This window comes from Acipenser ruthenus, chromosome 4, assembly GCF_902713425.1.
Source record: "Acipenser ruthenus chromosome 4, fAciRut3.2 maternal haplotype, whole genome shotgun sequence".
NCBI classification, from domain to species: Eukaryota; Metazoa; Chordata; class Actinopteri; order Acipenseriformes; family Acipenseridae; genus Acipenser; species Acipenser ruthenus.
In genome coordinates this window covers 103,277,152-103,291,309 of record NC_081192.1, presented here as the reverse complement: position 1 = coordinate 103,291,309, position 14,158 = coordinate 103,277,152, and the positions used below count along the sequence as shown (strand labels likewise).

The 14,158-nt window shown below is 43.8% G+C and overlaps 1 protein-coding gene across 1 annotated transcript in view; it reads right to left on the bottom strand.

The window, feature by feature from the left end:
* LOC117399703 (vasoactive intestinal polypeptide receptor 2-like) overlaps positions 1 to 941 on the bottom strand; it is a 72,485-nt gene extending 71,544 nt beyond the window's left edge. Inside the window, exon 1 of the mRNA XM_059023304.1 lies at positions 580 to 941. Within this exon, the coding sequence (XP_058879287.1) occupies positions 580 to 630 (51 nt within the window). The 5' untranslated portion in view covers positions 631 to 941. The remainder of the gene's footprint in view (positions 1 to 579) is intronic.
* Positions 942 to 14,158: the final 13,217 nt, after the last annotated feature.

Genomic DNA, 14,158 nt, shown 5'->3' with positions numbered 1-14,158 from the left:
GATCTCGGTCTTAATGAAAAATAGTCTGGCATGCGCAGTGCGCAAAGTAGGAACATTGCTAGGTAGCATAAATTGAAGTGACACAGGATTGCATTTGCTGGGTTGCACGAGTAACCCGGGGCTGGATACAGCAATTAACAGTACCGTTAAGTGTAAACACAGTCAGAAGTTGCGTGAAAACTGGTGTGGTCGTTTTTAACACATCATTTAGTGTCAACAATAATATGTGACTTCTGGACCAAAGTGAATGAGATTCTTTTTAATGAATCACTTTAATAGCGGTGGTATTGCATAAAGATGATGTACATTGCAAATGATTGCAAACGACTGAATTACTTGCTGTATTTATAACATTTACAAAATACAGTAGTCTACCTTAAAGCCATTTCCCACGCAGGATTAGCAACAACTGGGTACTTTATTCCAAAATTGCTGTGTAGAACTTAGACTGGTAAGACTTTCTTTGTCAATGAAGGTTAACACTTAAGAAAATGGGTTTGAACACCTGCCGATCTCTACTACAGTGTAAAACGTTATCAAAGAAATACATACAAATAATAATGTAAACACTATACTTACAAATGCCAGGCACCCGAACTTTAAGACAATGATAATCAGTATCTTCCTCATTCTGACATCTGGATCAGCCCTCCAGAATGCGAGTACTCCGTTCAAAAACCATCCGCCTCAAAAAATACAAAATTTAAAAAGAAGAAATAAGAGGCGAGTTGCTTCACTTGCGCACGATTGAAAAAAAGGTATTTTTGTAAACTGCAAAGGAAGTACACATAAGACAAAAAGAAAATGCGTAACAGCTCCAAATGCAATCAAACTACTGACGCCCGGTCAGAAGTTGTAAGACGCTCAACTCTTTTGCTCCTGTCACTTGTGCAGTCAGAGGTATCAGAGATGGGCAATCTGGAGTAAGCAGTCAAATGTGTTCCATCAGACAGAACAGGCAAAACCACTGAGACGCGGCTTTTATAAGCAGCAAGCCCCAATTTCCAATCCGACAGAACTCGTGCTCCAGCCCATCTCTTTAACCGTCTATTGGCTGGTTAGAAATGAAAGGGGATTCGTGTTCCTGTACTAGGCTATCTCCAAGCCAGGGGTCTGCATTTTAATATGAAACATGTCTATTGTATTGTACAGTACCAATATTCCTTTTGCGTTTTATTATTAATTTGAAAACGTTTCCCGTATGTGCTGCCAAATAGCAACACGACCATGTGTTTATTGAGGAAATGTGCATAATTTAATTGTGTGTAAATAGTTATAATATTGTCCATAGGTACAGAGCAGTTGTGTAAACATTGTTGAGATCCTGTCCTATTCACACCTTCGATGTTAATGCAGAACGTCAAAACCAATTACTGTAATGGCACACCGGATGGGTACAAAAATAGATGTAGCTTTGAAGACATTAAACCGGTGTTGATGGCCTGTGCCATTACAAGGGAAAAGCGCGCTGTGTTTGGAAATGTCCGTAGTTCTCATTTAGGCTACACGTTGTTAATCAGTACTTTCAGTGTTTTTGTTTTGTTAAACAAGCAAACAGCAGGCTGGATCAGTTTAATGAATATGCAAATGTATTTTATTTGATAAAACAGACTTAAAAACATAATTTACAGAACTCTCTCAGTGTTTTGTGAATGGGGCTCATTGTAAGATTTGCTATGACTGAATTCCTGGGCTTTCCAAATCAGAGCTTCTCCAGTATGCTGACACCCCTGTCTTCTCTGGTTGTCTTGCACAGTGACAGTAAAACTAAATATATTGGGCAAGATTTTCAGATTATCAATAATTCTCATTATTTTTTAACAAAAGTATATTTATAGAGTGACTATACTAACCTTTTAGGTAAACAACACATTCATTTTTGGCTCATTTGATTTATTGTGATGTGTCTCTTTAATAATAATGATCTGATAGTATAATTAAATAGGGGGGTGTTTAGTTGCCACCCTAGTCATGTGGAATTACATACCAAAATGCAGGAACTGTAAGACGACAGTCTTATCTTCATCACAAGAAGATAAGGCTGTTTTCCACCAATATATATATATATTGTAAAAGCTGTACTTCTCCATTGAAGGTTTCCTATTTACATCAGTTTTGAATTTGAATAGTTTCCTCTCCAGTGTTAATGCAGCTCCTAGAGCAGATTCTAAAGACCTTTATTACTAATTTCACCCTTCATTCTATTTGGAAAAATAGAGATACATCAAGGTCCTCAATAACACAACACAGAAAAGGTCCAGATGGTCTAGATAGACATTGGTCTCAACGTAACAAAGGCTAAAGCAATCGCAGCAGTGATTGCTGGCCTATTTAGTCTTTTGCTTGCAGGTTCATTCCCTGAAAGTAGCTCAAATCCGGCTTCTTCACAAAGAATTGAACTAATCAGAGGCGGCCTCATTTCATTGTTATAATAATTAGCAAAATGGTCTATCACCATGTGAACTTCAATTTAAATAAGTGTAATATCTATCTGTGAAATTGCAGAGAGAAATATTCTACACAGAACCCCTCCTATTGATATTCAAAGAAAATGACTCGGACTGCCAGGGACAAAGGTGTCATTTTAGATTCTGTCTTTTCTGACCTGCCTGAGGCTTTTGTTCTTGTAAGTACATAGCAAGCAATAATAGAACCCTGTTCTCTGCTATTGCTATGGATTGGGTTAAGAGCAGGGAAATAGATCAATCTCAGTTTGTGATTAAATAGGTTAGAAGGGCACCCATTGATTATGCTGATTATGATGCCCTCGCATTGCTCCATCATGGAACAAACTAGTATGTCAGCAGCCTTCTGAACCTCCCCTGACATGTCTGTAAATTAAAATTAGAGATGCCAGCGTGATGACCATGACAAACATCAGCAGTTTATACAGAATAGTATAGAATAAGAATTAGCAATTCAATGTTTAATCACAATTTGATAAGCGATTCTCCAGGTGCGCAGTAATGTAAGTGCGACATTGGACGGACAGACAGACATCCTCCTTTAACCACAGAAACTGCTATTCTCATTAATTGATGCTAAGTAGTGTTAATTCCAGGTTTTAAGATCATTAGATAAGTGGTTCTCCAGATATATGGATACACGTATGCGTGTGCATACATACTGTACAACCTCCATCACTATATCCCCTTCACAGAGATTTCATCCCCAGCGGGATAATCATAACCATCCATCCACAATGAAAAGCCAATAAGCCTAATCATTAAAAAGAACACATTGTAATTGAAGATGTGCGAAGAAGTGTCCCCTACCCCATGTTCGACTGTAAATCTATCTCCAATTAATTTCCAAATGTCTCCACACTGGTCCTGGTATTGGTTAAGGTTAACTTTGTCAACTTCTTTTTAAGATTTTTAAAATTTCAATCAAGCCCCCTCCTAATTCTTTTTTGATCTAGACAAAATAAATTCAGTTTCTTCAACATATTTTCATAGCTCATTCCTTTAAGTCCTGGGATTAGTCTGTTTGGTACTCGTTGGACTCTCTCCAAGCATTTGAAGTGTGATCTCGCCAGTGTATTGTACAACCTCATCACAACCTCTCTTCATTTGTACTGTAAACGTTTGACTACAGTACATACCTAAGCATTCTGTTTCCCTTTCTGATTGCCTCCCTGCAGTGTCTGATAGTGATAGCGATGAGTCTATTACAACACCAAGGTATTCCTCTTGGGCTTGTTCTATCTAGTTCTATGCCGCCCGATTGGTATTTGTATCCAACATTCCACTGAGTACATGGCCCCAACTAGGGGTTTCTCCTCTTACAAGTGCTCTCTGCATCCTGTGTTTTAACCAGTTATGTGTACACTTGCATATACTGTACTTCCACGTATTTCCACTGATTTCAACTTTTGTGCAGCACCTCCTTTGCAGTAACTTCTTCAAAGACAGGATTGTCCTTTTCTGAATCCATGTTGTCTGTCTCCTATGATGCTGTTACTATATAAATGCCCCTCTAGTACCCCATCCCAGTCACCTGGGCCATCTCCTGCCCTGATTTATCTGACATTGGAGATTACCTCCCTTGTTTCTTTGAGCACTCTTGGGTATATGTCATCTGGACCAGGGGATTTGTTACCCCCAAGTCCTCTTAATACTTCTACTTTATAAGACAATTTGAGGATGTCAGGGGGCATACTGTTGATGTCCTCACTGGTGAAAACTCAAAAGTAGTCGTTCAATACATTTGCTTTTGCTTTTGCTTCATCATCCTCCCCTACATTCTCCATGTTGTCCCTCAAGCTGAGGGAACACAAAGCCACTTTGTGGCTTGGAACTTGGTTTCAGTAGACTGCATGGCACGCCAGGGGAGACTTGGGGTTTGATACAGCAAAGTTGTCTCAAGCTAGGTCTCCCGGTGGTCTCCTGGAACCAGGTTTCAAGCCACTGTTCCTGAAGAAGTGGCTTTGAGTTCCCTCAACTTTAGACTCATAACTTCTTCCTTTACTGTTCCTTGTCTATTCTGTTATTGGAAGAACTGTCTGAGGTTATTTATAATGTTTGAGGTGGAATGTGAAATTCTGTATCTGTTTGCATGTCTAATATATATATATATATATATATATATATATATATATATATATATATATATATATACAGTATATTGTAACACGGCCACCACTCACGGTTGTTCGTTGAACCCAGGACACAGAAATTGAGTTTTAAAGCACTTCCGCACTATTTTTAATAAACAAAGTAAACAAAAACAAAAACCTAACTCAGTTTTTGGAGCGCTGACTAAACACATCAGGAACCTAAACTATCTTGCAGGACGGCTAAGCCATTTACTTGACAAACAATAGACACACAGTTTTTAAACAAACACGAAACAAAAGGATCACACAGTACCTTTTTTCTCTTACGCTTGAGCACACAATCAAGCAGACTTTTTCACACAGCAGCCTTGAGCAGACTGGCTGCTTTCTTTAAATACCCTGCACCTGGCTCGAATTTACCTGTGCAGACATTTCCTTATACTCTATTTGTTTTGCTGCGGTGTTATCTTTTTTGTATATTTGATAAATCTCCCACTTTTTCCCAATGCTTTGCTTCACAGATCCAATAAACCATAGTTTGCCTTCTATTCATATATTTCGTAGTTATTGGGATAAAATGGTCCTGCATTTCCATCATGATGTTTCTGAACTATGCTTGTTGTATAATAAAATATCTTCATGTTTGTGGCAAAGTGGCTGCTGAGTGGAAACTGGTTCCATGATCAGTCAAGATCTCCTTGGGGATCCCTACTCTAGCCATAATCTGTACTAACTCGGTGGCTATTGCAGCGGCACTAGTGGACCTCAATGGAACTGCCTCTGGGTATCACATTGCATAATCTACCACTACTAATATATGCGTATACCCAGAGTCAGAAGCTAGCAAAGGGCCCCTATATTTCAGGTGCCCAATTACACGCGGCCACGTCACACTTCATGGCAGCGTGGCATGACCTGGCTAGATGTCCCGGTTGGTTACACCTAAAACACGCTGGGGGACAGAGGGAACAGTGGTTAAGTGTCTGTCCCGTTGCTGGTATGGCAACGGGGCAGGGGCAGCACCTCTACCCCAGCTGGGGGCCAACTTTGGTCTCCATGAAGAGGAGGCAAGGGGGCCCATTGGGGTCGGCGGTCTCGGAGGTCTGGGTCCTGGGACTGATGGTAGGGGTGGTGTTGGAGGAGAGAGAGGTAGGGGTCGGCTGCTCCGAGAGGCGGGACACTATCCCAATCCAGGCAAAGAACAGGGAGTCCTTGTAATCCTCCTCCAGTTTAACGACAGCTTCCAAGGTGTCGGGGTTGTGGTGCCGTATCCAGGCTTGGCAGAATTGCTCCACCACCACTGCTTCCCCCATTTCCAGATTGGTTTTTATTATTATTATTAATTTCTTAGCAGGCGTCCTTATCCAGGGCAACTTACAATTGTTACAAGATATCACATTATATACATTTATACATTATTTCACATTATACAAATATCACATTATTTTTTACATACAATTACCCATTTATATAGTTGGGTTTTTACTGGAGCAATCTAGGTAAAGCACCTTGCTCAAGGGTACAGCAGCAGTGTCCCCCACCTGGGATTGATCCCACGACCCTCCGGTCAAGAGTCCAGAGACCTAACCACTACTCCACACTGCTGCCTTTTCTTCTCAGGGGTCAGCCAGTGTACCATGTGGTCACACAACCGCTCTGCAACCACCCTGGGGCGTGTCTCTGGGGATCTTCGGTACTCCTTGAACCGTACCCGGTGGGTCTCTGCCGTAATGTTGACCAGGTCACAACTGGCAGCGCTGAGGTCGCTCATGGCCGTCCTCTCAAACACCACCAAGTACGCCTCTGGGTCATCATCCGCCGTCATCTTTATCGCCGAGCCTTCGGTGCCAACATTGCTGGTGTTGCGGTAGGGGCTGGTGCTCTGGAAAGTGCCAGCCCTACCCTTTCAATGAGCACCGTGTAGCGCTCCTCTCTCCTTCTCTCCTCTGTGTCCCGTCTGCTATCCAGCGCCTCCAGCAGCTCCGCTAGTGCGTTGCGATCCATATCCCGTGTTCTAACACCACGTGTGGCAAAGTGGCTGCTGATTAAAAACAGAGGTGATGCAGTGCAGAAATAATCACACAAAGAAACTGTAATCCGGTTTGGAAAAGGGGCTTCTTTTTATTTATAAAAATCCCAGTCTGGTGACCAAACAATAATCCTCCGGCAATACACACCAGTGTGTAAAGCTCGGAAGGAAAAGATAAATGTTTGCAGACAAAATAATAATACACATTATCCGCCCCACAATACAATACACAATCACCAGTCCGGGTGCGTGCAGTAGTGTTGGTGGTGGGTGATAACAATTTAACAGTGTCTGTAGTGCAGTGTTGTTCCGGATAGTGCTGGCCCAAGTCCAGAGCTCCGGAGACTTGTTAGCCGTATAGTGAATTTGCAAACAAAAGAAAATTACTAACAGTGACAAAAACAAACAAAACACTCACAAACACTTTTCACAAATATAATTCTAGTGGGGACTCTCCCGGACCTTCCAGTTCCGTGCTTCTCTGAACCAAGCGAAGATTTACAATCCTCCGTCCCCTTTATGCTATCACGCAGGACCCCTTGGTAAACGATTGCAGCTGTCTCTACTGTCTGCAGCTGCTACATCGTTTCCCTTCCGGGTCAATACGTTCCTGCAACGGAGTCTCACCTTCTTCCAGACTGACCGACTTCTCGGCCCAGGGAAAGAACTGTCAGGCCAGCCCGTCCAAAGTTTTCCCCTTTTGCTGCTTAGCGCCCTCACTGGTCGGGAGGGAGATTTACAACCAAAATTCATTATATTTCTGTCACAATGTTTTATATGCAAAGTTTATTATTCTTATTATAAATATCTAGGCTACTGCAGGCTTTAATGGGGTTTTAGAATTTAGAGATTTTTTATTATTTTTATTTTATATAATTTGGAATCACCAATTATTTTTTATTGTTTTCTCCCCAATTTGAAATGTCTAATAATTTTTATTTCAACCCGGCTCACCGCTGCCACCTCCGTGCTGACTCGGGAGAGACGAAGACAGACACATGAGTCCTCCAAAACATGTGCCGTCAGCCGTCCACTTCTTTTAACTCTGCAGGCCCGCCATGCAGCCACCTCAGAGCTATAGCGTTGGAGGACCACGCAGCTCTGTGCAGTTTACAGGCAGGCCCGCAGGAGCCCGGCCAGTCTAGGGGTCACAGGTGCATGGTAAGCAGAGGATACCCTGGCCGACCTAGGCCCTTCCCCCCCGGGCGGCGCTTGGCCAATTGTGTGCCGCCCCTTGGGAACTCCAGTCCACGGTCAGCAGTGGAATAGCCTGGACTCCAACCAGTGACCTCCAGGCTATAGGGTGCATCCTGCACTCCACGCGGAGTGCCTTTGCCGGATGCGCCACTCGGGAGAATTGAATTTAAAGAATTAATTAGAACACATTTGGAGTTCGGAAAACAATCATGGACTTTATATAGGATGCCTAACTTTATACTATCTATTAAGGGTGTATACATTTTGAAAATAATTGTGTTACTGTCTTGTTAGTAAAGATACATAATCAGATTTTGCCAAACAGAATGAAAAATATATAAAACTAATAATATTAACACTTCAAAAAGGTTCATCCTGATATACTGAAGGTACATCTACTTATAAACTTCTGAACCCCCCCCCCCCCCCCTCCCCCCAGTCCATTGAATCCCATCTTGTTCAGTCGCATCCTGACCCATGTGTACAAGTTCTGTATTTTGTGGAAGGTTTCCCCGTGTTGGGTGTGTATGAATCCCTCTTGCTTGCACCATGTTTATAGTCATTCAGTGCTGATAGTAGGTTCTGGCTTTGATCTTGCCAATACATTTTCTTGCAGAACCTTTGGGCTGTCTTTTCCTACATGATTGGTTTTGGGTCTGCTGCCACTTCTGTGATCACTCTGGTAGGTAAACATTCAAGTGTGATTTGCTGTTGTACTGCATTTGTGGTCTGGAGTCCTATTGGATGTTTGTAGCTCTTGGATGGACCATAAGGAGTGTTTCAGGTATTTTTTATTTAGTACAGTTTATTACTGTACAGTGTACCAGAAGGCTAATGAAAATAAAGTTTGTATAAAATGTGTACAGTTTTGTGACAGAAAAGGTAAACTTGCAACACTAGATGTTAGCTTGCGAGGTTCAAGTGGCGTGGAGCTGGGGGGCCTCTAATCTTCTAATCTTTCAATTTTCTAATCTCCCGTTAATTAGCATCTATTTACTATTTAAGACCTGATCACCTGCACCTTTTCTGTCTAGTGTTTCGTTTTTGTAGCAAACGCTCAGACGCCGTCGTTTCGTGCTTCACCGCTAATATCTAAACTTCGTTGCCTCGCTCACTGCAGGTCGTTTCTCTGCACATCGCTGCCAAGATATTATCAATAATTTTCCTACCTGCTCAGGTAATCTTTCTTTTCATTCAGCTTCTCTTTTCGGTTCCAAGAGCTCCAACGTTACTCTTTCCTGTTCCATCCAGTCTCCATCTCGGCATCATAGCCGTCCAAAGCGCAGCTTCATTACTCAACTTGTCTGCAAGTTTATCAGAAAGTCTGGTCTTCCGTTAAACTTTCAAGCGCCTTCGACATGACATCGACATTCCCGTTGTCTGCGATTGCCTTACTTTAGCTCTATTTAATTCTACCACGAAGTTTTGTCTGCAGAATCTTTCTTTACTCCTCGCCCACAATCAGACGCCCCTCCCCAGCTCCCACAGAGCCAGCACAATTACCGTTCCATCAGAAGATCCTGCCCTGGACCTCCATCAGCTACGTTCAACCTTTTAAAGACGTATCCAGCCCATTCTAAACTCCATTTTCAACCAGTGACGGCTCGTGACTTGACTGGTCACAACATTCTCCAACGACACTATTGTACTGTAACTTTTCCACCGGCGCCTCACAGACTATGGTTACCACGGCAACGCCCTCATTGAGTGACTACGGGGAGTGGTAAGTTATCATGGCGACCAGGTAGCTTCATCAGGCTCTGCGCCTCAGCACTGCATTCTTCCGGCTTCCTGTTGCTGCGCTTTAACAACTGGCGGAGACGAATTCAACGCGCCGAACCATGACATCTAAATACTGCGTTAACCTATTTATATTCATGACTAACTGTCCTAAACATGTCTAGAATATTTATTATTCAAATCTTAAGGAATAAGCAAATGTTGTTCTACATAGATAAGGATTTTAATCGTAATAACTTCATAGATTCTACCCTGCTTCACTCAAGTCAATGGTTAATTCCAATCATAACCTCTGGATGGCAGTATAATACCACAAGTCCTCTCTCTATATATTAAACCAGTTCGGTATCGCTGCGAAGCTCGGACACTACAGCTTTTCTATCTATTCCCGCAGTTCTCACTCTGATGGATTCTCGGGAGTTCTCCTCCTGCCTCATCCTTTGTCTATCTTTATCAAATGACATTCTCAATTTCAACTCTTAACCCCCCCCCCCCCTTTGAGGACATGGTCATGAAGCAACGCACTTGTCGGCTTTCTGAGATGCTCCGAATCTACTGTCACATTAACTTCCAGCTTCCCTGCACCAGGCTTCCATCCCAGCGACCTCTTCCTGTTCCCGGATTCGTGCTTCCTCATCTGGCTCCTCTCCTTCAAACAGACAAACTTTACCAAGGCACTTTATTCAACCTTCAAGTTACCGTGAGCTGCCAGTTAGAAACGGAAACCTACAACTATCATCATTTCAGTCAAGTGTCCTATCCTGCGATTAGACAATACACAGACTGCTCCTGACCAAATCAATAGATTTTTCAACAGCCTCAGAGCAACGGATTCTTCATCCTCTTAGGTTCTACAGCGGCCTCAGCTCTATGCATTCTTCATCTCTGGCTTCATCTAAATCACTTTAACTCAAAGACCAATATCCACCGCATTCAGCAGATCATCACACTACCGATGGCAATCCACCATTCACTATTACAGATCCCTGCTTCAGCAGATCTCTGCGTTCTGCAGCAGACCACCATGCTCTACCAATGGCAGTCCACCATTCACAATAACAGATCACTGCTTCAGCAGATCTCTCTCTCTCTCTCTCTCTCTCTCTCTCTCTCTATAACAGACCACCGCTCACTATTGACAGCAATTCTTTGTTTACTTCTTCAGATCTCTGCACCGTTCAGCAGATCCCGTCCTCTACTGTTAATTGCTCCTCACTGCAGCAGATCTCTGCTCCCTCTTCAGATCTACTCACTATTATAGCATGCAAGTTGCTTTAGTTTACAGTCTAAATCTGTACTTGCACTACTCCAGATCTTCCAACGCTTCCGCTTTCCTCCAATACGCAGATCGTGGAAGCATTCCGCAGTCAAGGCTAATGCTAATCCCCATCTAATCAAAAAACGAGGTGCTTGACTTTCTCAGCAATCTATTCATATGTCCACACATCCTCTCAAATATTACAGCATTAATACATGGTGAGAGACGCGGTGTGAGACTGGAAATCTGTCTTGTTTATGAGTTAAGGAGTTCCACTACTAGGAGAATAACTGGAGTTGTGAAACCCAGTCTCTCAATGTGAGTTCACCTTTTCCATTTCAAGCAGACATGATAGTAGCAGACCGCAGATCAATCCCGTATTAACTGACACATAGGATAGTCAACATCTCATCTCTGCCCTCCATTCCAGAAAATGGAGCACAAAGCGTGCTGAGCTTCCCCAGCAGTCGATTTACACACGTTCGTTCAGTTCCAGCTGCTACCTCAACTGTCAGTTCCAGCTCCCCTTCTGCCTCCACTTTTAGTATCCAAGTTCCGTCGACTGGTACTGTCTGCTGCGTGCCCACCCCCCCCAGCTTCACCAGCTGCTATTCGACTGAATCATACTCCCAGTAACCTCCTTCAATCTGCTCAGCATTTCATATCTGCAGCCCTCTCCCTCCTTCGAAAGCTTCATATTGTACAGCTTGGTCAGCATTTTAAACGTTCTGTGCCAGAATCGGATTCATCCTATTCCTTCAATCAAACCAGATCATGACTTTCATGGTCCAGCTAGGGATTTTCTCTCTTCCCACCATGCTCTCCAGACCAGTAGTTTGTCTGACTCTTCGCGGAATCTTCAAAAGATCCCCCCCTGCTGCACCTTCCCGCCTGCCCATATCAACAGACATTCTCCATTCACTCATCTCTACTCTTCGGAAAGTTTGCTTGTCCCTTTACAAAGATCTCCTCATGGAGACCATCTGCCTAACAGCTGATTCTTAAGAGCCTTCCCTTCTGCCTCACCTTCCCGCTGTCCGCATCAATGAATATTCTCAGTTTGCTCATTCTACTCTTCGGAAACGCCACTTCTCCCCATACAAGGATCTACCTATGGAGATCATCTGCATCTGAGCCCTCTTCGGTCTCCTTAGAAGCTCAGAATCCACAGTTCTAATTTACTCCATCATTCAGTTGTGTACCTCCAGACGGATCAATTTCAGCGTGGTCAGTTAATTCAGCCGTCAAGCAGATTCCCCTATCTGCCCCTTATTTTCAACGTCAAGGTATCTCATCTGCTTCTCGGCCTTCTTCGGTTTCCTCAGAACTCGCAGTTTCTTCTGCTTCTAATTTACTTCACCATTCGGTCGTACCTCCAAGAGGGATCAATTTCAACGTGGTTAGTTCATTCAGCTGTCAAGTAGAGTCCCCTATCTGCCCCTTTCAACATCAAGGCATCTCCCCAGCAAGAACCTCCCCCCCCTCATCCTCTACTCTACCCCTCCCCCCAGGACCCTCAGTTCATTGATTCCCCTCGCTCCTATCATCACTCTTCGCTGGTTCTCAGCCCACCTTTCCACCCTCCAGAGCAAGCCTCCCTCTTCTACTCTACCCTCTCATTGATTTCTCTCGCTCCGAGGATCACTTGTCACTGGATTCCAACCTACCTCGCCTCCAGAGCGGGACTCCCCCCCGCCCCCAATCATTCTGTAGGCACAGCCCCCTCTGCTGCGAGGGCCAACATCAATCACAGCCAGATCATGAATGTAGGGAGATGGCCCTCTTCTGCAGTGGATTCTCTCATTCATCCATCCTCCTCTCATATAGCTCCTGCCCACTTTTAAAAATTGCTAGTATGCCTGGAGTGGGGGCTTCCTGTCCACCGGGGCCACCAGAGGTTTTCCCCTAATCGGCCTCAAGGGGTTTTTTCCTCTCCACCGAGCGGCAGGTATACACATAGTCATATCCTACTAACAAATTTACTAATCTCCCTCTGTCGTCCTGTTCGTCCTTCTGGTCTTTTGTTTATGTTATGCGTTGGCATGTGCTGTCTTTTGTGTCTCACGATGTGGGAGTTTTCGTGGGGTGCCGGGGGTCCATCCTTTGGGGGGCAAGTGAGTCTCACTTCCCCAACCTCAGGGTTAGGCAGCCGCCTCCCTTACCTTCAGGGGGGTTCTCAACACGTGAGTCAGAGCGGACCCCCGGCCAAACTCTGTCCTGTCGCAGCTCCTGCGCTCATCTTATCTCACTCGAGGCTCTCTTCTATTCTGCCTTTCTTCAGGACCTGGTCACTCGTGCCGAGTCCTATACTAACCTCAATGCTTTGTCCTTATTTTCAGGTCCCAGGCAGCGTGACGTCTCGACCAATCAGGGGTTTTACGAGTGCCCCTTCCCCAGAACAAAGCGCTCAAAACCACATGAACCCAGCTGATCCCAATCACGACAAGGTATCCCATGGGAGCTGGTTTAACATGAGCCCAGCTGATCCCAATCACGACGAGGTATCCCAGGGAGGGGGTTTAGCATGAGCCCAGCTGATCCCAATCACGACGAGGTATCCCAGGGAGGGGGTTTGGCATGAGCCCAGCTGATCCCAATCACGAAGAGGTATCCCAGGGAGGGGGTTTAGCATGAGCCCAGCTGATCCCAATCACGATGAGGTGTCCATGAGGTGCAGCTGCAGTAGTATCCCAGGGAGGTTGTTTAGCTACATAAAGACCCTTCTGACATCACTGTTTTTCCCCTCTGGGGCACATTCACCTGGTACTCCATTTAAAGGTAAACCGTGGGCACCAAATATAATTGCTACATTATTCTAAATAGCTTAGTGTGGCAATGTGCCCCGCCCCTGTGTGCATTTGTATGTTTTATGTTGTATGTTGCGTGTGTTAATGTTGGTGTATAGAGATGGCTGCATGGGATATAAATGGGTGTGTGCAGCACGAGTTATTTAAAATGTATAATTGTATTTAAGCACGAGGATTGCACATCACTTCACGTGCATTTAAAGTATTTAATATGTGAGCACGAGGTTGCACATAATTAATTCATGTGCTGGGATTCAAGTGAATAATTAATTGGTAATTGAATCCCGGCACAACAGTATATATAGATGTACATTTCATTCACTCGGGGTTGGGTGTTCGGTGAGTAGTGAACTGGAGAGAGGAGGAGAAAGATAAAGTGAAATAATAATAATAATAATAATAATAATAATAATAATAATAATAATAACAACAACAACAATTGCTATTGCGTGCAAGAGGCACGATACTTGTTTGTTTATTCTTACTCAACGTGTTTGTGTGTCTGTCCGTCCATCGTCTGTGTAGTGTTAATTCGTTTTGTTTGTCTATTTATTTTGGCGCAAGTGCCG